This window comes from Anguilla rostrata, chromosome 4 (genome assembly GCF_018555375.3).
Source record: "Anguilla rostrata isolate EN2019 chromosome 4, ASM1855537v3, whole genome shotgun sequence".
In the NCBI taxonomy this organism is placed as follows: Eukaryota; Metazoa; Chordata; class Actinopteri; order Anguilliformes; family Anguillidae; genus Anguilla; species Anguilla rostrata.
Window position 1 is genome coordinate 2706199 of NC_057936.1, and position 22090 is coordinate 2728288.

The 22090-nt window shown below is 46.0% G+C and overlaps 2 protein-coding genes across 2 annotated transcripts; one reads left to right on the forward strand and one right to left on the reverse strand.

Moving 5' to 3' along the window:
• Positions 1-9712: 9712 nt before the first annotated feature.
• Positions 9713-11681, reverse strand: fam43a (family with sequence similarity 43 member A). Its single transcript, XM_064330045.1, has one exon. The coding sequence runs from the start codon at positions 11496-11498 to the stop codon at positions 10380-10382; it is 1119 nt and encodes a 372-aa protein (XP_064186115.1). The 5' UTR covers positions 11499-11681; the 3' UTR covers positions 9713-10379.
• A 1005-nt stretch (positions 11682-12686) lies between these two features.
• lsg1 (large 60S subunit nuclear export GTPase 1) lies at positions 12687-21690 on the forward strand. The gene is made up of 14 exons (XM_064330043.1): positions 12687-12937; positions 13133-13259; positions 13550-13670; positions 13816-13902; positions 14164-14250; positions 14946-15006; positions 15472-15648; positions 16338-16673; positions 16801-16902; positions 17495-17638; positions 18127-18250; positions 18777-18856; positions 19174-19350; positions 20295-21690. The coding sequence occupies exons 1-14, from the start codon at positions 12836-12838 to the stop codon at positions 20472-20474; spliced, it is 1905 nt and encodes a 634-aa protein (XP_064186113.1). The 5' UTR covers positions 12687-12835; the 3' UTR covers positions 20475-21690.
• Positions 21691-22090: the final 400 nt, after the last annotated feature.

Below are 22090 nucleotides of genomic sequence, written 5' to 3' on the forward strand. Positions count from 1 at the left end.
AGAGGGGGAAGTGTATAGGGGAGAATACAGAGAGAGAGGGGGAAAGTGTAGAGGGGAGAGAGACAGAGAGAGAGGGGGAAAGAGAATGTAGAGGGGAGAGAGAGAGAGAGAGAGAGAGGGGGAAAGAGAATATAGAGGGAAGAGAGAGAGGGGGAAAGAGAATGTAGAGGGGAGAGAGAGAGAGAGAGAGGGGGAAAGAGAATGTAGAGGGGAGAGAGAGAGAGAGAGATATTGCAGAATAAATCTGGTGGCAGCGTGTCGTCAATCGTCAGGTGCGACGCCTGCGCTTACGACTCACTTGCGTCATCTCTGAGCCGGGGGGGGGGGGCAGGGGGCAGGGCTGGGGGCGGGGGTGCGGGGGGGGGGGGCAGGGGGGTGCCCTGCATGGGATTTAATTATGTGCACGCTCCTCAGAAAGAGGCTAACGGCACTGCCACGGCAACGGCCCGTCACCTGACAGCCCGGCCTGGCAGAATGGATTTCTGGGAGACGCGGTCGCGTATTCCACGGTGGTGTCTTTAAGGAGACGGGGTGTTCTGCTGGCAAGAGGCCTGAGGGTGGGACAGAACACTTTCCGGAGGTTTCGGGTAACTTCTTATCTTTCAGAACCACGTACAGCGACCAAACAAGGGAAGCACCAGTGCCGAGGGACGCTGCTGACGATCTTCTGATTGAACAGCTTCTCTCGCACTTTTTCACCTTTCCTCCCATCGACGTGCACGTCTCAGTAACTGAGCATAAATAAATAAACATTTCATATTCGGCGGCCTCCTTGTGATCTTGCTTCCTTTTAATTACCTTTTTTGTGGGTCATCTCTGCCTACGCTTTTCCATCAGTGCAATTTCAAGCAGACCTGCTCGTTATGCCTAATGACCTTTCTCATTGTTCGGGGGGAAACAGTGTCCACGGTGTTTGCCTTGATGAGTAATCATCCTCCATTGCTTTTATAATTTGATTTGAAAGATTGCGTCGCCCTTGATTATGCTAATGCAATTCCTGCTCCCAATTTGTCGCGGGGCTAACTCAAGCGAATCCGCAATCAGCCCCCCCCCCCCCCCAAAAAAAAAAAAAACGGGCGATTCCACAGAATGAAGCCGTCCCGCTCTCCGGCGAGCGCGCGGTGCGTTGTTGTTGGTGTTAATTTAGAAAGCGAAGCCTCTGTGATTGAGCCTTTAGCCGCTCGAGCGTGCCCCCGAGGCGTACGGCGGCTTAAGGTGTCCCGGTCGGCCTCAGAAGGAATTAGCGGCTTTTCCTACGCATCGTTTCGCACGGCCAGCCCGCATAAATCTGAAGTTTATCATTTTTTTTCCGAGGGACTACAGAAAGGGTTTTACGCACCTCTCTGTCTCTTCTGGCTCGCGCCGGGTTCTCTGCACAGTCATACGGCGAGAGGCGCTGACGCAACATCCTGGCCTTATCTCTCGGAGGTGAAGACGCGAGCTGGCTGGCTTAGCGGCGTGTGGCCCTGCAGTGCCGCCTTATCGCGATGAAGACGACGCGCGACCGTCTGTAAGGGCCGGGTGGAAAATTCCAAACGTCGCTTCTCTTCCGTTACAAAAAACTAACTGCCGATGGCGGTTCATGTTCAGGTGCCATTGGTTCCCTGTGGTGGCGGTTGTTTCGTTTGCGGTTGCAGGCCCAGCATTACATTACAGGCATTTAGCAGACGCTCTTATCCAGAGCGACTTACACAACTTTTACACAGCATTTTTACATTGTATCCATTTATACAGCTGGATATATACTGAAGCAATTTCGGTTAAGTACCTTGCTCAAGGGTACAACGGCAGTGTCCTTACCCGGGAATCAAACCTGCGACCTTTCGGTTACAAGCCCAGTTCCTTACCCGCTGTGCTACGCTCCGTCCTCCAAGCATCCACTAAATTAATGCCTGTGCGGTTGCGGCAGAACCAAATGTATCGTACAGCTTTCTGTGCTATTGATTTTAAAAAAAGAAATCACTTGAGACCCCATTACGTTGAAAGGGAAATTTCCCGTTGAACGGGTAGGTTTCGTGCTCTCTGGCTCCTCCTGTTTCACAGTCCTGATACCAAGCGAGCTTTTCACCTTAATTCTACCGAAAAGCTGCAACCAGGATGTCTGTCTGAATCTTCATCAGCTCAGCCTGCCAGCGTTGCTCTAGTTTTGAGTCCTACGTCAGCCAGGACACCCTGTACTGCAGCCCAAACAGTTCTTGTCTGCCATATCTAGGTTGCTGTGTGGTCACTGTGTTCTGCAATTGCAGTTAATTTTAAAAGTAGGCAAAACCCCAACCTCCCCCTCTCATCCAAACTTTTTCTTGTAAACATCCTTTGGGAGCATTTGTTATTAACTGCTTTGCACTTGTGGATTAGTGCGAATTACCGTGATCTCTTTTTTTAAACACTCCATAGCCTGTTAAACGTGAAATGCTTAAATGTTAAAGCATTCAGCATTTGTAATATGTCACGTGTTGATTGTTTCTGATTGCCTCTCTTTTCATCCACGCCTCAGGAGAAACGGCTCCAAAAGGTTCAAAGTGGTTCAGTCGGGGAGCTCTCACACCCTTTAAACACCTAACATGTAGGGTTTCATTAAGACCGAAAGAGACAAGCCAAAGATCCGTTTTTTTTTTTTGAGTGTGATTTTGAAACGGGAAGCACAGGCGTAGCTCACGTTCCGCTTGTTCGTGTGGCCTGGGGGTCATTGGAACGTGAGGGAAACCGGTTGCTAATTTTTGTCATTTCCGCCACACCTGTGTGAGGTCTCCTCGGTCCCTTCCAACCCTCAAGTAAGGGTGAAAAAAAAAGGTGAGTCATCAAGTAAAACAAGAGTAGTTGAAGCCTTTATCACTTGAGAAACATTCCCTCTGTTACGGTTTATTTCTGACCAATCAGGGCCACTCAGAGAAGGCGGGCGGGTCTAAGAAGGTTCAAACTGCCGGGTTGGGAGTTTTTTTTAATTTGATTTTATGGGCAGTTTAAGCTGCCTGTTCGCTGTGAAGTACATTGTAAGAAGTGCTAAGTTAACTGCGCTGTATAAATAAACTTGGGTTGGATCTGTTTTGAATTCATATAAAATGTGAGAACACAAGAAAGCGGTTGAACAGCCAGAAAAGACCGGTGTTAAAACATCACACTTCTGCATACTGCGCACGGGTAGGCTGACTGCGCACGGGTAGGCTGACTGCGCACAGATAGGCTGACTGCGCACGGATAAGCTGACTGCTCACGGATAGGCTGACTGCTCACGGATAGGCTGACTGCGCACGGATAAGCTGACTGCGCATGGATAGGCTAACTGCGCACGGATAAGCTGACTGCGCAGGGATAAGCTGACCGCGATCTCAGCGGCCGTGACCCAGGTGTAGCGATCAGAGTCTGGCGTCTCACTGAGTGGATTCCAGGTCCAGTGATCTAGTAATGACTGTAAGGCTGTTTGTGTGTGATTATGGTGCTGCAGCATCCCCCATCGCAGAACGTCTGCACGGGAGGAACGTGTCTCTGGGTGCAACACAACAGGGCTTTTTTTTTTTGCACAAAAATGCAAAAAATGTGTGTGTTGGTGTGAGAGAGGTTGAGACTGTTAGTGCGTGTGTGTGTGAGAGAGAATGTGGGTGTGTGAGTGTGAGAGAGAGGGGAGAGAGAGTGTGTTAGTGTGTGTGTGTGGGAGAGAGAGAGGAAGAGAGAATGTGTTAGTGCGTGTGTGAGAGAGAGACTGTTAGTGCGTGTGCGTGTGTGAGAGAGAGGGGGAGAGAGTGTGTGTGTGTGGGAGAGAGAGAGGAAGAGAGAATGTGTTAGTGCGTGTGTGTGTGAGAGAGAGAGAGACTGTTAGTGCGTGTGTGTGTGAGAGAGAGAGGGGGAGAGAGAGTGTGTTAGTGCGTGTGTGAGAGAGAGATACTGTTAGTGTGTGTGTGTGTGTGTGTGTGTGAGAGAGGGGGAGAGAGAGAGTGTGTTAGAGCGTGTGTGTGTGTGTGTGAGAGAGAGAGAGAGAGTGTGTGTGTGTGCGTGTACTTGTGTACGTGCTCTTTTCCTCAAAGTGAAATTAACCAGAGAATTAAATAAACCCTGAAAGACAATCGCCCGCTTTGTGTCGCTCGTCCTGAATGAAATTCCCAAATGAAGACCCGCCCCGTGACTCCCCCTGCTCTTCTTTTATTGTTACTGACCCCCCCCCCCCCCCCCCCTTCAGTCCTCATCAAACGGAAGTCCAAAAATAGCCGAGTATAATGTGCTACTCTCTAGGGGGAAAGCCTTGTGTTAAAAACAAGATCTTCCGCCATGTTGGGCACTGCCCTTAATAATTTCACAATCAACTTGGGAGAAGAGCACAAGCTCCTCCTAAAACAGACTGACCGTTCGGCACGGAGAAGAGCTTCTCAGATGGAAAGGTACTGTCTGCAGCATTCAGTTGAGATGATTTACTTGACTTCACACACGCACACACACACAGACGCTTTTATGTTTTCATATTTAACTTTAATGACAAAAACATCACAGATGAAGCTCCTGTATAAATTAATTTCCCAAGTTCCCCAAAATAATTTTCTCATCGTGCCTCTGTGTATAAAAAGGAAATTGGTGTGCACATCAATTGGTGATTGATGGTGTTATACTTGATGAAGGCAAGTCATTGTTTTGTTATCTGATAATGGTAAGGTGTCATTGGAACTGTGTGCTATAAAGCCTACACAACTCATAAGCATGACATACACCTGCCATAATCAGTTATGACAGCTTATTACTGTCATTTTATGACCAGGTTATTTTGAATCCATTCTAAAATAGTTGCTGCACACATTACAACAGCCTTATGACAAAATTATTTAGACCTTAGTATGTATACTTCTATCATATTGTGATGATTAACAGTGTAATATGTTGCAATATATTACATTACATTACAGGCATTTTAGCAGACGCTCTTATCCAGAGCAACTTACAGAACATTTTACATGGCATTTACTCTACATCCATTAATACAGCTGGATTATATACTGAAGCAATGTAGGTTAAGTACCTTGCTCAAGAGTACAACGACAGTGTCTTAGCCATGAATCAAACCTGCAACCTTTAGGTTACAAGTCCAGTTCCTTACCCATTGTACTGGAATTAATATATAATATATATTACTCCAATATATTTTCAGTGTATTTCCTTTCCTGTTCTATTTCCCTGGGTACACTTTGCAAAGCAGATGTTATCAAACGGGTCTTCACTGAGAGCTGCAAAACGTACAATTTATTCCCTCGGTTTACTTCTTTTTAAGCGCGACATTTCCGTCCAGGGGGAGAGGGCTTGCGGCGTGTAGTCAAGCCAAAGTGGCGCTACTTTTTTATTCGGATGCGGTCTGTCACCTGATAACTCGTTAGAGGAAATTCTGAATCATACAGTACCTGTTTCCTGTAAATACAGGGAAATGATTCAGGCACTCAGAGTGCAGCTCGACTGTGGGGTGTCATTAAAAACAGATTTGAGAGAAAAACAAACAAACAATAAAAAACACACTGACAATGTCTATGCACTTTGGGTATATGAAAATGCTCATATGCAAAATGTTAACCTGTCCAGAGTATATACAAATGAAGATGTGTGCAAACAAGCATGCGGTTTGAACATATAAAATCTTTTATGTGTTTTTTTATTTATATATAAACAGAGAAGTAATCGCGGTCAAACGCTGTTTGCATTAGCGTGTGTTTATGTGCGTGTAATTCCCGCTTTTTTTTTTTACAATCAGTGTTGCCAGGTTAGAAAAATATTTCCAGCGCAAGCGGCCTGTTAAAACCCGCCCACACGGGTCAGAGACCGGCCCAAAGAGAACACGCTGTGACGTAGAGAGGAATTCAATTTGGGAGGGGGGGAACGGGGGGGTCGAAAAAACTCCCTTTCACCCACGGGCTCGTCTTCAAAGTAGCCCAACTGGGAAAGAAAACTGCTGACATGGCAACATTTGGTAATAATAAGTGAAATTGTTTTTTTTATACGCATCGGTGTGAAAACAGAGCATTCTGGGATTGAGCCCGATACCACAGCAGAGCTTTATAACGTTACGTAAACGTGTTACTGGACTCCAGCGTGTGGACAGGCAGGCCCAACAGTCACTGAACCCTCACCATGCCCTGTGTTAATTCAGCTCTGACAGAGCACATAACGAGTCCTACAGGGCCTGTATGTACACTGTGAGAAAGTTACACTGAAGTGTGTGTCTGTGGGCAATAGGCGTGTAAGATGCTTATCACGCAATGCCTCATGTGAACTTTTATCACTACTGCTTTGACGGGAAGAATCTGATTACTACGAGGGTGTGTTTAATTTGCTTTCAAATATATTTCCAGTTTCATTATTGTTTGTGATTATGTTCTGTTTTTTTTTTTGTTGTTTTTTTTACTTTAGTGGCTGAATTACTGACGGACAGCTTGCTAGTTACGATGTCCTTTGATGGTACAAAAATGTTTATATGTGCAGCATTTAAAAAGACATCTGCAGCACATTTTTAATGTGCCTTTTTGTGATATAAATAGAAGAGCAGCAGTCTTTGCTGCAAAAAAAAAAAATAAAAATAAAAAATCATTACATTTTACTGCTCTTCTGGAAGCCAGAATCCACGAGCAATTAAATTTGCCCACAAGACAGACGTTAGACCTTGAGTGGAGCATGCGTGGTGTGAATTCAGAGATGTTGCTCTCTGTGTCCTAAACAGCCATGGAGCTCAGAAAAAGATTATCGTTCCTTGTCAAGTCTTATCATTCCATATCGTTACCGACCGTTGTGCCTTTCGAAGCTTCCAGCTGCGCACGGAGACGTGACTGAGTTGTTCCCCAGCGTCTCGCGCCGCTGAACGCACTGCTTAATGCGCGTTTCGAAGCTTCCAGCCGGACACAAACAGATGCGATTCGAGGGTTTACTCCCAGCGTCTCTCGTCTCGCGGCCGTGACGGACTGCCACCGTTGACCGCAATCTCGGATTCGGGCGCCTTGCGTGTGTGTGTGCGTGCGTTTGCGCGCGGGAACGATTATCTATTTAACTGTGTGACTCATCAGTAGAGGATGGTGCTTCAGCAAAGCGCCAGCGGATCTCAATGCAAAACAAGCAGTTCGCGAAAAACACCCTGGAGGACTTTTCGCAAATTTGATCTCTTCGTGCCGTTATCATTTGCACTCGAGATGATATGGGGGTCGTCTCCATTGGCTCTCAGTACCACTGGCGGGTCCAGCAATAGTAAGGTAAACACACTGCAGTGGTTAGAACAGGAGTTCTCAACACCCGCCCCCCCCCCTCCCCCTGCACCACCACTACCACCACCCCCTCGCATGCTGGTTTTTGTTACAGCCGGTCTCTCAACTGATTAAAGTTGTTGAAAACATTTAGTTCTTTCCTATTTGTTTTCCTCGTGCCTATTTACACCATGAAGGTTTGTCTATCAGAAATCTCCACTGTTATTAAAACTATTAATTTTGCACAGACAGCTTCAGTGCCCAGGTGAACACAGTTTCAGCAAGTATGACCCCACTGAATTTACCTGTCGTTACATAATTCAATCAATTAAAATAGTTTAACCTCTTTCCATGGGAAATATAGCACATAGCACAGAAAAGGTACGCATTAGTTGTTCTTGTGTCATTCAATTCCTGGGTCACGAATATGAAACATTGATTTTTTTTTTATGGCATACATTCTGTAGCCATTTATGACATATTGTATCCTCAGGGTGTATGTCATCCCTGAACAGACATTACAAGTGTCTAATCAAGAACTTAGTGACTGTGTTTCAGAGGTTGAATTGTAATGAGCAAAAGCAGTGGGACAAAAACAAGTTAATATAGTTGGTCCCTGTCACCGTATCTGAGACCCCTGGGTGAACAGTGGCACAAGGACCTTTTTGTTGGTTTAAATACGTGCTATTGTACTGCTATTGAACCCTTGGACAGAACACTGGCCTGTATTTAATCAACTTTTGTCATTAACGCTGACATACAAGGAAACACAAGATGTTTCACTTTTTACTTCACAAAGTCAGTTTGGCGAGTTTGTTTCACAGTCATGGCTCAACTTTGCCAAACCGTATTTGTGAACATAATAATAATTCTTGCTTTTAATTGTTTAGCCCAAAGTTAAGGACAAATTTTGATAGAATTCCGGTTACAGGCGTGTAGCCCGGCAGCTCCTGTGGAATTGTCTCCGTACTAGTGAGCATCAAAGAGTAAACATTCCTGAGCTTCCCAGAGTAATCCTGCTCTGGAATTCTGCCACATCACCCACACCGGGGCTGCCCAACCCTGCTCCTGGAGATCTACCATCCTGTCGATTTTCGCTGCAACCCTAAAAGAACACACCTCATTCCACAGCTAGAGTTCTTGTGGAGCTGGCAATTAGTAGAGTCAGGTGTGCTTTGTTAGGGCTGGAGTGAAAGGACTACAGGATGGTATAGATCTCCAGGAACAGGGCTGGGCAGCCCTGATCAACACTAATGTTAGCGGTGGAACAAACGTGAGCTTTGTATGACAGGACTGTTAAAGATGGTCACGGTGTCAGCAGGTTTTTCTGGTTTGCTTTCAATCAGCTACCAGTTAAGACCTTGAGAACAAGTCGTGTGGATTCCTCAGCCAATCAATGACTTGAATTAATCACTCACGCTGACAACACCCCCCAAAAAAAAAATCAGCAGGCACTGCGGCCCTTCCAGGACAGGAGCTTGGCACCTGTGTTCTGTGGTAAACAAGTAAGAGGAAATGCCAGCGGCCTGCCTGGCTTCAGCAGCACCGGCTTCCAGTCAGCTGAGATTTCTCTCACAGCCAGTGGAGTGATTCAAACAGGACAATGTCCCCTCTGACAGGAAGTGACCTTGTTGTTGCTGTCGTGCAACTCACGCCCCCCCCCCCCCCCCCAACTTCCTGTGTAATGAAACAGAACGGGACGTCCGACGAGCATTGTCTGCGCTCCCCACACGGACCGGGGTGCGGAAGAGCTCACCGGTGAGGGCCCTGCAGCTGGATGTGATGGAAAAAGCAGGGCCGACCGGGCCGACGGAGGGCCGACGGAGGCCCGCGGAAATGCATCACAGTTAAGATTACAGACCTCCTGCATGTCCCGTTCGCCACTGCTCCCACACAGTCCTCCGGAACGTGCCGTGGAGTTACCTCTCTGCACATGCTCAGAACGCTGTGCTCACAGACCATCCTGAAGATGCTTTTTTTTTATTATGACTAATAATTCAAGGTGCTGTCCTGTTTTTTTTTTTTTTTTGGTTTTGTTTTGTTTTGTTTAAAGAGTTACACCAACTGACAGAACCTGGAAAACCACTGCCACTGCATCGCTGTGACAAGGTCGAGAAATGCGACGACTTCTGTTCACGCTCATAAACGGCTTCTGCGCTGTGCTAAACACAGAAGATGAAGCGATGGATGTTTCAGCAGATTAGTGCATAGGAAGGAAAAGGCCGTCTGTGACAGCATGACAGTTAACAGTGATCCCTACCAGGCTGCATCCCAAGGAAACGGGCATGTACTAGACTGGCCCACAGCAACACAGCTGCAACCCACCTACATGTTATATTAAGCTGAAGGCTACCTCACAAACTCATATTCTCTGCTGGAATGTTCTACTCAGTTTCCCACCAAACCGAGAGACGGAAAGCAATTTTAGCGCATGGCTACTGCACGTCTCATTTTTTTTTAGAATCGTCTTTTTTTTATTGGTAAATTTGTGAGGTTCACAATAAACATATCACATCTTTAAAAAATAACAGATATTTATGTACATATAATTCTTTTACTATGTACACCTTAATACACATGTTTTCTTTTGCACAGCAAAGATATAGCATGTCATGACAACATTCATGAGAAGAACAATACTATGTACAAAGTAATAACGTTACACTCAACATAAGTTCACACCAGTGCAAAAAATAATTATAATAAAAACAAATAATAGAAAAACAGCCGAATTAAAGGGAGTGTGTAAAGTTCTCCCTGGTGGATGTGTGAGAACCTTTTAGGTACGGAGTTATCTGAATCTAATTTTGGCATCTCTTAAGAGGAAAAAAAAAAAAAGTCTGGTGGTAAACATGCTTCGATCAGATACAATCCTTCTAACTTGATGGGAGTGATGGCTCGCGCAGTGCGTAAACATTTCAGAACGCACAGCGTAACTTCTCCGGTCTTTATGGCCTCCTGCTCGCAAGAGAACCATTCAGTTGCATGTAGTGTCTCGTTGTGCGACTGTCCAGAATCGAACATCCTTTAAATCTTTACAGTACATTTTCAAGTCATTTTAATGAGGAGGCACGTAATTCTACAGTCATACACGACCCTTGCGATGGACGCGACGTTAAATTAAAAAAGGTAATAGTTTGTAGTGGATTCGGTTTTTGGCTCTTGAAAAAAAGCAATATACAGTCAAACAGTCTCCTGAATTTTTCTCTCTTCGAAGCCGTTAGGAACAGGAATGGTTTCCTGGTTACTTTCTATCGACGACTCGCTCCCCGTGCTTTCGCCCGAGAGCAGCCGAGTTACCCGCAGGTCCGCTTTCAAGGTCTGCACGTCGTTCCCAATGCACATCTCTCCCAGGTCGTTGATGATCTGAGAGAGCTCTTGCTTCCCACTGTCCAAGCTGTCGTCGTCGTCGGTGTCTAGAATGTCCTCGCACTCAAAGTGCATGGCTTTCTCCTCTTCCTCTTCCCCGAGCAGGTCCTCCGTGATGGACCCAAGTTTCGGCGCGCTCCTGCTGCGCTCCACCGGGGGTTTGTAATAGCACTGCCCGTTTAGCAGCTTCCTGAGGGGCACCAGTGGAATCGTCTGCTCTCCTATGAGCTGCTGCTGTTGGTGCCTCGCGTCGTCCCTTCTCTTTAGCCGTTTAAACTCCGCCAGGGCGGTCGCCGATGTCTGATACAGAAGCAGCGCCATCGCCTTCGCCTTCTCCGGCTTAGACACGAGCACCGCGTGGCACCGCAGCATCACCGCTTTGTGCTTCATCTCGTGCCTGTAGATCCAAGCGAAAATCTTGGGAAGTCTCGGGTCCGCGACGCAGTAGGTTATCCGGTGCAGCAAATACAAGTGTCCCGGCCGTCTCGCCTTGTCGTCCACATGCACCATCCGTATGCCCTGGGAACTGATGGTCAGTTTCATCTTCGTGCCGTTCTTTCCCATTTCGCTTTTGCTCCAGATCTTGCTGACCGCCACGTCGGTGCAGCCCTCTCCTTTGGACTGGATGGTCGTGGCATTCCCGAGATATAGCACCGTGTAAGTGGGGTCGTCGCTGGTAATTTTCACCTTTTTCCGCTTGGATTTAAACATGTTCCCTACGCGGTTGAGAGCACTCTCCGGACAGGACTTCGCGAAGGAGGTCAGCGCCGAGTAGTTAAGACTGACGGCATAACCCTTCTGCTTCGTCTGCTTGTCCTCCTCGATCAGATCGAATTTATTCTTCTTCCACGGGAGCATGATATGACTGTGCCCTCTGTGGACTGCTACAGAATGCAATTGCACCAGTGATTGTTTTATGTTGTCATTTGACATATATCAGCTAATATAACAGAAATTGCAAAAGTGCAAAGAAACTAAGCTGGCTAATTCTTAATTCATTCGTATTCTGAACATCTAGCGCATGCCACATCGCCCTCCCGCTGCAAAAACTATCTCTTTCGAGCTACGCTCGAGCTACTTCTATCGCTTCAAAATACCCATAAGTTGACTGTTGAGAATGGCAAGATCAGCTGTAAATATACACTGGGCCGAACCATTTCGCTAGCAGGGGGGGTGACGGAAAACAGAAATGCGCAGAAGACTGGGCTGTACTAAAATAGCAGACAACCTGTGCTCCTCCAATCCCTCCTCTCCCGCAAACGATTTGTTTCAATCATCAATATTTGGATTGAATGTTATGCAAAAGATAGCATTATCTGCTTTAAAGTTCATGTGTTTGGTGTTGCCAATAATGGTCATTTAATAACAAAATAAAATGTGAAAAGAAGATAAAGTGCGACGCTTCTTAAGTTTTCATATTATTTATAGGACTAATGTGTAGTTGGAAGGAGATTCCTTGTCTGGCAATGTAAATATTTCACGCAGAAATGTATTCATGGTGTCCGTTTTCTCAATGATTGAATCCACGATTTTTGAGATTCATGTTGTAAGTTTGTTTACTACCGCCATCTGCTGGATATACAAAGGAGCGACTACGCAGTGAGCATCACTGTACTATCCACGCAGATGTAGCCTAATGAACAACTTTTTTGTTACTTAAATGAATGTTAAATTTTAAATGTTGAATTAATCTAGAAATTAATCTGATTTTAATCTGACTTTTATGATTTTTTCCCAACGCAAATAGATTTACAGTGTCTCTGCAGTTATCTAAAAATACTGATTTACTTCGTTTCGAGTTGAATGAAACAAATTGTTATATAGAACACAACCAAAAACACATTTCAATTTTTTTGCATACGGAAATAGTGTGATTACATTCTGGAACTATTTCTTTTAGACGTTGTTGTACTCGGGAGGTTATTTGAAGACACATTTGGATCATACCATTATAAATAATTTTAAAAGTAAAATGTCCTCTTTTGTCAGTAATTTGTCATGAAACATCGTCATTTAATCGAGCCACGTGATAAAATGATTGTTAGTTGATGATACACGTTTTATTTTTATTCAGATATTCTGCTATCACTCGAGGCTTATTTTTCGTATATACGTAAGTGGTTCGTCCCGTAGCACTTCCGACCATGACGAAAACAAGTCTCACATGGTGCTTTTACATGGGTTAGCGAAGTGGGTAATTACATTGAGTGAGAAATCGGAAGATTGTATGTGATTTTTACCACTAAACGTTGTCCACGCAAAAAATCAAAATGGGAAAGAAGAAATCTGGAGGTGGTGGCACGGGACTGGGAAGAGCTTTAATAAAGGAGAGGCTTATGGCAGGTCGTGGCAACAGACGTGCAGATTCTTGGGTAACGTTATGCTCTGTAGTATCCGGTCAGCACTAGCTCTTGCAGTTAGCTTAGCTAGCCTACTAAAATGTTGTTATACAACCTGCTTTTTAGATAGCTTGCGAAACTAAATTCTGTGTTGTTTCAGTTTTTACGTTGTGAAGTTTTGTGTTATATGCAATATCTGTAATGCTCGCTTGTGGTTAACACTGACAGCTCCACACGAGTGAGCTGAACGACGGGTACGACTGGGGGCGCCTGAACTTGCAGTCCGTCACAGAGCAGAGCTCCCTGGACGACTTTCTGGCCACCGCAGAACTCGCAGGGACGGAGTTTATAGCCGGTAAGGACACTTATTATTATGTCGAATGACAGAGTTCAGAAAGTAATAGTCCTCCATAGTCTTTTGTTCTAGTCACCTGAATTTGCTAAGCGCAATTTTTCAGTCATGAGGTAGAACTAAATGGTGAAATTAGTTCCCAGGTGGACGAATTACAGCATTACAGGTATTTTACTTTCTAACCCCTGGGCTTTCCACCTCTGCGGAACAACATTTGTACACTTCCAGTTGATGCGTCTGTTCGTCCAGCTGGGTGTCCTTCGCTGTAAGTGATGTGATGTGCGTATTTGCAGAAAAGCTCAACATCAAGTTCGTGCCTGCGGAATCCAGATCGGGTCTGCTGACGTCGGAAGAGACCAAAAGGCTTAATAAGCTCCACGAGGAGAATAAACAGTTACTACGCATACCTCGCAGGTACTCACTTCGCTACCCGAATCCGACCGATTAGTAGCCCAATCTGAACGCGGTCCTCTTCGCTTTGTCCAAACGATACTCATGTACAATGTACAAGTACTGACCCCCCAGCGCTCATTTTGCTCCGGTCCGTCTTGTGTTCCAGACCGGAATGGGACGAGAGCACGAGCCCAGAAGCTCTTCAGCAGGCGGAGAGAGACAGCTTCCTGGAGTGGAGACGGGAACTGGCGACGTGAGCCAATCTCTGACTTTCTTGTTGCTTAAACAGGCATCTTAACCGTTTCGATGAGAAAGTGAAATGCAGAGAGGTTTTCTCCTCGTGCTTTAAAGCTGTAAATGCGTAGTGTTTGTGCACGTACGAAGTCAGCTGTTCTGTAAAGGCAGAGCGCCTCTTTAATGTGTATACTGTATTTTTTTTAGTACAGATACAACAGACTGAAACGTTCATACTCTTTATTAAAATGACCTCAAAGCTTGTGTGTTTTTTTTTCAGGCTGGAAGAAGATCAGAATTTGATTCTCACCCCATACGAACGGAATCTAGACTTCTGGAGACAGCTCTGGAGAGTCATAGAGAGGAGGTAGGAGCAGAAGCGTTTTATTTAAGCTCACAGTGAAAGAAAGATGTGCACCTACATGTAACAGATGCCCTTATCCAGAGTGATGTACTCAGGTGATGTTTTTACATACAGTACATATATGCAGTCAGATACGTATTGAAGAAATTAAGGTTGAACTAATTTGCTCAGTAAGTATAAACGGTAGATCCCCAACTGACTGATCCAACCCAAAGCCTACAAGCTCTGTTCCCATTACACTACACTATGCTGCCGTGTGCAGTTACTCACTGTGGGCCCCTTGTTACTTATGGGTCATGTTTTAGGGGGAGGATGATGATTGGATCGTGTTTTAGGGGGAGGGTGATGATTGGATCATGTTTTAGGGGGAGGGTGATGATTGGATCATGTTTTAGGGGGAGTGTGATGATTGGATCATGTTTTAGAGGGAGGGTGATGATTGGATCATGTTTTAGAGGGAGGGTGATGATTGGATCATGTTTCAGGGTGAGGTTCTAACCTGTGTTTTGTTAGTTAATGTCCAGTTGTTACTGTACATATATCAAACGCTAAAAAAGAAATGGCAGCTGTTTAAGTCCGTCTGGATAGGAGTGTCTGTTAAATTCTTAGATGTGATGTAGCTTCCTGTGAGATGTTAATGTAGTGCACAGAGCTGGTGTGTGGTGTGATCCCGCTCTTCCTTGTGATTTGTTTTGCAGTGACCTTGTAGTGCAGATTGTGGACGCCAGACACCCCTCCCTGTTCCGATGTCCGGACCTCGTAAGTACTGCACTTATTAGAGTAAGAACCGTGAACGGGTAGACAAGGGATGTGCTATGTATCAAACATTGACATTGGTTTCTGTTTGAAATATGGTGTCAATCACTACTTCTTTGGACAGAGGGTTGACAGTGTGTGGAACAGCTTTGCCAGGTCATGTAGGGGTCATGTAGGGGCGACATAGCTCAGGAGGTAAGACCGATTGTCTGGCAGTCGGAGGGTTGCCGGTTCAAACTCCGCCCTGGGCATGTCGAAGTATCCTTGAGCAAGACACCTAACCCCTAACTGCTCTGGCGAATGAGAGGCATCAATTGTAAAGCGCTTTGGATAAAAGCGCTATATAAATGCAGTCCATTTACCATTTACCATGTCATAGAGGCAGAGATCTTAAGGGTATTCAGTGAGGAGCCAGAATGAGCTGAATGGCCTCGTTCTGCGTTCTCACGTTCCCCCGTTCTCCCCCAGGAGCGCTATGTGAAGGAGGCGTCTCAGCACAAGGAGAACATGCTGCTGGTGAACAAGGCCGACCTGCTGACGCGGGAGCAGCGGCGGGTCTGGGCGCGGCACTTTGAGAGGGACGGCATCCGGGCCGTCTTCTGGTCCGCCCTGGCAGAGAACGCGCGGCTGGAGGCCGAGGAGAAGGTACGGAAGCCCGTCTGTCTGTCCGTCCGTCTTTCCGTCTGTCCTGCTTTGTGTAGTAGAGGCACAGGGACCATTGACAGAGAAGAGGTTTTCCCTATGTCTCTGGGGTTATGCCAGGGAGGAAGCTGGGTGCTTCTAGACTTTTCCTTATGATTTAAAAAAATCTAAACCCCTGTACCTTTTATGTCCACCTTGTCTTCTGTTTATTATTGTTTTTATCTTATATTATTGGAATTATTATTTCATTTTATTTATTTTGTGTTTCCTGTAAGGAATGGCTGTATTCAAAAAATGTACAAAAAAGCTGCAATGTACTGTGTCTGTACCATTTTGCACCGCTTTGAAAATAATAAAAAATTTGAATTACAAAAAAAAAATCTAAACTCTAATGCTTGAGCACATTTACAGAACATTTATTAATTTTTTTAGTTTTAAGAGTTAAAAGTTGTCAACATTGAGGTAGCTATGAGTACGTGCTCCAGCATCTGTTGTTTGTGCTCATGTTTATTCTGCTCTTTCCACTTTGACAGAAACCGGAACAGGTGTAATTTCAGTTGAAGTGGAGGTTTCAGCCTGTTAGATTATTGGACTGCCTCCATGATTAGTTCTGTTTGAGTTTGAGTGGAACAAGCTGCCACGTTGGGGCCTGTCTTTGACGCGGTGATTAATGAGCCATTCGTACATCACAGGGAGAGGCCTATGGTGAGGAAGAGGAGGAGCTGAGTGACGAAGAGGAGGTGGCGAGGGAGGACGAGGAGGAGGAGGGAGGAGACGTGGATGAAGAGGAGAGGAGGGACACGTTTGAGGACTGTGTGGAGGAAGGCGACTGGCAGACGTGCTCAGAGGGATCAGAGGAAGAGGAAGAAGAGGAGGAGGAAGAGGAGGGAAAGGAGGAAACCGGCTCCCCTGGCACTGCCTCCTTCCACAACTCCAGCCGCCTCCTGAGCAAAGATGAGCTGCTGGCTCTGTTCAAGACTGTCCACTCAGGCACCAAGCTGAAGGAAGGCCAGATTACAGTTGGACTGGTAAGGCTGTATGTCTCTCTCTCTGTCTCTCTTTCTCTTGGCAGACTTGTTTATGTGGGGTGATTTATTATGTGCACTGTGATTATTATCATTCAGCGTTCCTCCTGTTCTCTTTTCTCCTGACTAGGTTGGGTATCCCAACGTTGGGAAAAGTTCCACGATTAACACGCTTCTCAGGAATAAGAAGGTGTCAGTGTCGGCCACGCCTGGACACACTAAGCACTTTCAGGTAACCCAGGGATTTCTGCCGTTTCTGTGTTCCTGGAACACATCTCTTTGTTCCAGTACAATGTGTTTATTTCTTTTTTTGACTGATTGACTGATTTGTTGATTAAAAAAAAAATTTTTTTTGGAATGATTTTCTCATAGACAAATTGATTATAAAAAAAATGTTCTGAGATTATTGGAATGTTGGAATATTGTGAGCCGCATCCAGGGATGTGATCATTTCAGATTTTTCATTTAGAGACCCTAAATTTGTCTGGGGTTTCATGCATGCGTGCGTGCGTGCGTGTGTGTGCTTCAGACATGCTCAAGCCTCTCTGCCTCTAGCTGAGACATATTTGGCGTGGAAATCAGTATTTGTTGATAAATCGATGAAAACCAATTGTGATGAGAGCGCAGTTTGACTGTGAAAATGGGATGGCGGTAAGAGCACAGTTTGACTGTAGCGCAGTTTGACTGGGTGAAATGGGATGATGTTTAAGAGCACAGTTTGACTGTGTGAAATGGGATGTTGGTAAGAGCACAGTTTGACTGTAGCACAGTTTGACTGTGTGAAATGGGGTGATGTTTCAGAGCGCAGTGTGACTGTGTTGCAGACGCTGTTCGTGGAGCCGGGCCTGTGTCTGTGTGACTGCCCCGGCCTCGTCATGCCCTCCTTCGTGTCCACCAAGGCCGACATGATCTGCAGCGGGATCCTCCCCATCGACCAGATGAGGGACCACGTTCCCGCCATCTCTTTAATATCCTCTCTGTCCGCCATTTTAAAGAGCTGTCTCACCTCACCCTGAAAACGGTTTTGGGTGGTAAATTGATCTGCCCACTGATAATGTGGTGGAAAAAAATGCACCAATTGCAATCATATAGATGTCCATCTGTAGTCCTTTATTGCTGGAGTAGGCATACCTGCTCTCAGTGTAATAATCACGTATAACTGAGTCAGAGAGGATAGTGTAGGGATAGATTAAATAACATGATAACGTTAAGTTTTTACTTCTCTGATAAGAAATAACTAATTTTGTTATTATATGGTTGTAAATGCAAGTTGTCTGTAGGGCAGTTGTTCTCCAAGTTGGGGAGGGGGGTGGGGGGCGTTGAGAGTTGAAGCAAAAAAAGTTGAAGCTCTCCCGATTTGGCAGAGCCATCTGAAGCTGTCTGAAGTCTCAAGCTGTCAGGTGTCAGTAGAAGATGTCAGCGCATGATTGGCCAGTTGGGGCCTTAACCATGTGACGTGTGTCAGAATGTTCCCCGGGCCGTGCTGGAGGGCACGTACGGCATCAGCATCATCCGCCCGCGCGAGGACGAAGACCCCGAGCGCCCGCCCACCGCCGAGGAACTGCTCATGGCCTACGGATGTGAGCGCCGAACCCCTAAACCCTAAACCCTACCCCCTACACCCTAAAGCCTACACCCTAAACCCTAAACTCTACACTTAACCCCTACCCCCTAAACCCTCAACCCTAACCCCTACCCCCTAAAGCCTACACTTAACCCTGACCCCCTACACCATAAACCCTACACTTAACCCTGACCCCTACCCCTAACCCCTAACTCCTACACCCTAAACCCTACACCCTAAACCTATACCCTAACTCCTGCACTTAACCCGTAACCCTAACTCCTAAACCCTACACTTAACCCTGACCCCTGAAGCCTAACCCCTAAACTTGAAACCCTAAACCCTACACTTAACCCTAAACCCTTACTCCTGCACTTAACCCTAAACCATAACTCCTATACTAAACCCTAACTCCTGCAGTTAATCCTAAAACCCTTATGTGTGCTTTCTCCCTAATCCCTGAGCCCTACCCATAGCCCGTTCTGACGGGCCCGTCTCTCAGCGCTCACGTTCTCCGCCGTTTCTCCGCCGTTTCCTTTCAGACATGCGCGGCTTCATGACCACGCACGGTCAGCCTGACCAATCCCGCTCCGCGCGCTACGTGCTGAAGGACTACGTCTGCGTAAGTCCTCCAAACTCACCCTCGCTGTCCCCTGTGCGTTTTTAAAGGGGGGGTTGGGGGGGTAGCATGCGGCCATTTTGTTTGACGTTGCGTAACATTACGGGCATTTTAGCAGACGCCCTAATCCAGAGCAACTTGCACAGCTTTCTCATTTTTTGCATAGTAGACCCATCTATACCTTTGGAAAATTGTGTTTGCTGAAGAAATGCGAGGGTAGAACGGCAGTGTCCTGCCTGGGAATCGAACCTGCAGCCTTTTTCACGTCACAAGCCCAGTTCCCTAACCACTACACCACACTGCCGCCATTTTTCTTACAGGGAAAGCTGCTGTACTGCCACCCTCCCCCCCACATCGCCCCCGAAGACTTCCAGCCGCAGCACGGCAAGTTTGACCCTCGGCGCGTTGCCGAGCAACAGGACCCCAACCAGGAAGTGAAAAGGCCGCGTAAAATCAAGAGGATCGAGAACACCGTGGACAAAGACTTCTTCCACCGGGTAACCTTTCCCCCCCCCCGCCCCGTCTCTCTGTGTAAAATGGCTTCCCCTTTGGTCTCAGAGGAGGGGGGCTGATCTAGGATCATGGGGCTCATTTCAGTCGCTTATTTTATCTGTTCTTATCTCCTTGCTCCTCGCCTTTCCTGGAAATTGATTGGTCCGCCATCTTTAAGGACGTTCCAACCTGTTAAGTGCTCCTTGTAGGATCTAGGAGTGAGGAGATAGAGGCTCTCAAAGCTTGCTTGAGCGGAGGAACGCGAGTGAATCCTTGCGGAAGTTTTTTTTTTTTCGGAAGGTGTGACATATTGTGATCTACCTGTGGATTCACCTCCCCCATCTTGCCACATCTGTATTTGATGTGGCTTCAAACTGACGCTTGACTGAACAAGAACGATCCATTTGCCCAATTCGCAGGCTTCCTTGATTTTTTTCCCCATCCTCACATCCTTTCCTTGCGTCCTCCGTTGGGTGGAGCTAAGGAAGCAAGGAAAGGAGGTAAAAATAAGCGATTGGAAAGAGCCCCAGGTTCCCCCAGCCCTGTCCATATCCTTTCCATGTCCTCTGTGAGCTAAAGTGTAGAACTGACCCCAGATCAGTGCTCTGGTCTGAGGTGCTTTATGAATACAGGCTCTGGTCCGAGGTGCTGTATGAATACAGGCTCTGGTCCGAGGTGCTGTATGAATACAGGCTCTGGTCCGAGGTGCTGTATGAATAACGGCTCTGGTCTGAGGTGCTGTATGAATAACGGCTCTGGTCTGAGGTGCTGTATGAATACAGGCTCTGGTCTGAGGTGCTTTATGAATACAGACTCTGGTCTGAGGTGCTGTATGAATACAGGCTCCGGTCCACGGTGCTTTATGAATACAGGCTCTGGTCCGAGGTGCTGTATGAATACAGGCTCTGGTCTGAGCTGCTGTATGAATAACGGCTCTGGTCTCCCGCAGGAGAACGTGAGGGCTCTGACCAAGGGTGTGCAGTGCGTTATGGGATACAAGCCTGGGAGCGGTCCGGCGGTCCCGGGAACGCCAGGCCCGGAACAAGCCGCCGGGAAGCCCTGGAAGAAGCACGGAAACAGGAACAAGAAGGAGAAAGTGCGCAGGCTCACTAAACACCTGGACGCCTGAACGCACACCTGGATGCCTGACAGCACACCTGGATGCCTGAACACATACCTGTGAAACACCTGGCGGCCCTCTTCTGAAGCACCTGGACTCCCGACCGCATCTGGTCTATCCTTGGGCCCAGAGGGTTTAACCCTTGAGACAAAAATCATGAATCATAAAAATATTTAAAAAGCATAAATATTGAAAATAATTGTAGAAATGTTTGTTGAATTTCAGGACTTCTGTGGATTGAAGAAAACTGTACAGGCTTTGCTGAGAAAATTATTTTGCAACCTGTGATACTATTTGGAGTGGAACAATCCGCATTTAGGAGGTGTAGTTTAAAAAAATGTAAAGGCTTCACAGCAAAGAGTATAAATTCCACTTCCTATTCCATTGAAGAGGAAATTTACCTTCTTCAAATGAACATGATGAGCAAGTACAACAGATATCTTGGCAAGCTACAACTCTATGAATTTCTGGCAAGTGCTGAGTTTTAGATGTGTACTTGCCATAAGATTGTCTGTAAAGTAATTGTCTGGAATATTGTCTGTAAAATAACTTTAGTCCGGTTTCAGTCCCTCCCTCCCAAGTACTGTGGTCCGTTGTGGAGGTTCCTCAGTCAGTGATTGGCTCAGTTTCCAGGTCCAGGGACTGTCTGTTGCATCACAAGAGGAAATGAGTGAATAAGAGTGTGGCCAGATCTCTGGAAGGGTAGAGTCGCACAGTGATGATGTCACAGAGGATACAGTGGAAGTAAACCCAGACTGTACCTAGTAGAATGAATCTCTTCAGCAATCGCTCGGTCCATTTTGAAATGGCAGAAAATGTCACCACAAGCTTACAGTACATGACAGTCTTATAAAGTTACAGGACTTTGAATTCAAAGATTTTTCAGAGTGAAATTGCTTAGATGACAAATTGTTTTCTTTGTAACTAAAACAATGTATTGGAATTATTTTAAGACCTCTGTTCCATTTTGATGAAATGCTAATACTGTAGAGCACAGTATATATTTTTCTAAACAGGCTTAATCATTAGTCTTTGACTTTGCTATACAAGTACTAATCTTGGAATGGAAGCAGTATTGGAGTAGCACTGAAGAAATCCTCGGTCACAGTTTGTGGTTTATTATGAATTTCATAAGAGATGTTTCTCTGGACGTCAGTGTGTGATTACAACAAAAACGTGTTGTTTGATCTTAATGAATTGTTAATTAAATTACATTGAATATGAATGTATTTCAGTGTTTATTTCCATGCAAGGTTTAAGGAATTTAAGGATTTCACAATTTACCATATGAATTTGGGGAGTGAGTTACTAAATTCTGCTATGCTCTGAACGATGCAGGCACATATTTGGGGAAACAAAGGGGGGAGGGGGGCAGCGGGGGTGCGCAATGGGAGTTTTGGGGGTAAGGGTTATCGATCCTGCGGTCCAAACACTTACCTGCCCACAGTTCCATTTGGGGCCTTGTTTGTTGTTTCTCTCTTCCTATGAAAGCAGCGCCGCCCTGCAACCAGCATTTATGTAACGGTTTCTACTGCCTGTAAACCCGTATCTCAGTTGTGACGGTGCTGCTGGAACGGTGGTGATGCTGATTTAAAAAATCATAATTATAAGGGTGGAGTTAATCA

Excerpts from the sequence above, each read along its gene's own strand:
- fam43a (XM_064330045.1), bottom strand. The coding sequence starts at position 11,498 with ATGTCAAATGACAACATAAAACAATCACTGGTGCAATTGCATTCTGTA.
- lsg1 (XM_064330043.1), top strand. The coding sequence starts at position 12,836 with ATGGGAAAGAAGAAATCTGGAGGTGGTGGCACGGGACTGGGAAGAGCT. Across the intron at positions 13,260-13,549 it reads AGGGACGGAGTTTATAGCCG|AAAAGCTCAACATCAAGTTC; the intron begins GTAAGGACACTT and ends GCGTATTTGCAG. Across the intron at positions 18,857-19,173 it reads TGCTGAAGGACTACGTCTGC|GGAAAGCTGCTGTACTGCCA; the intron begins GTAAGTCCTCCA and ends TTTTTCTTACAG.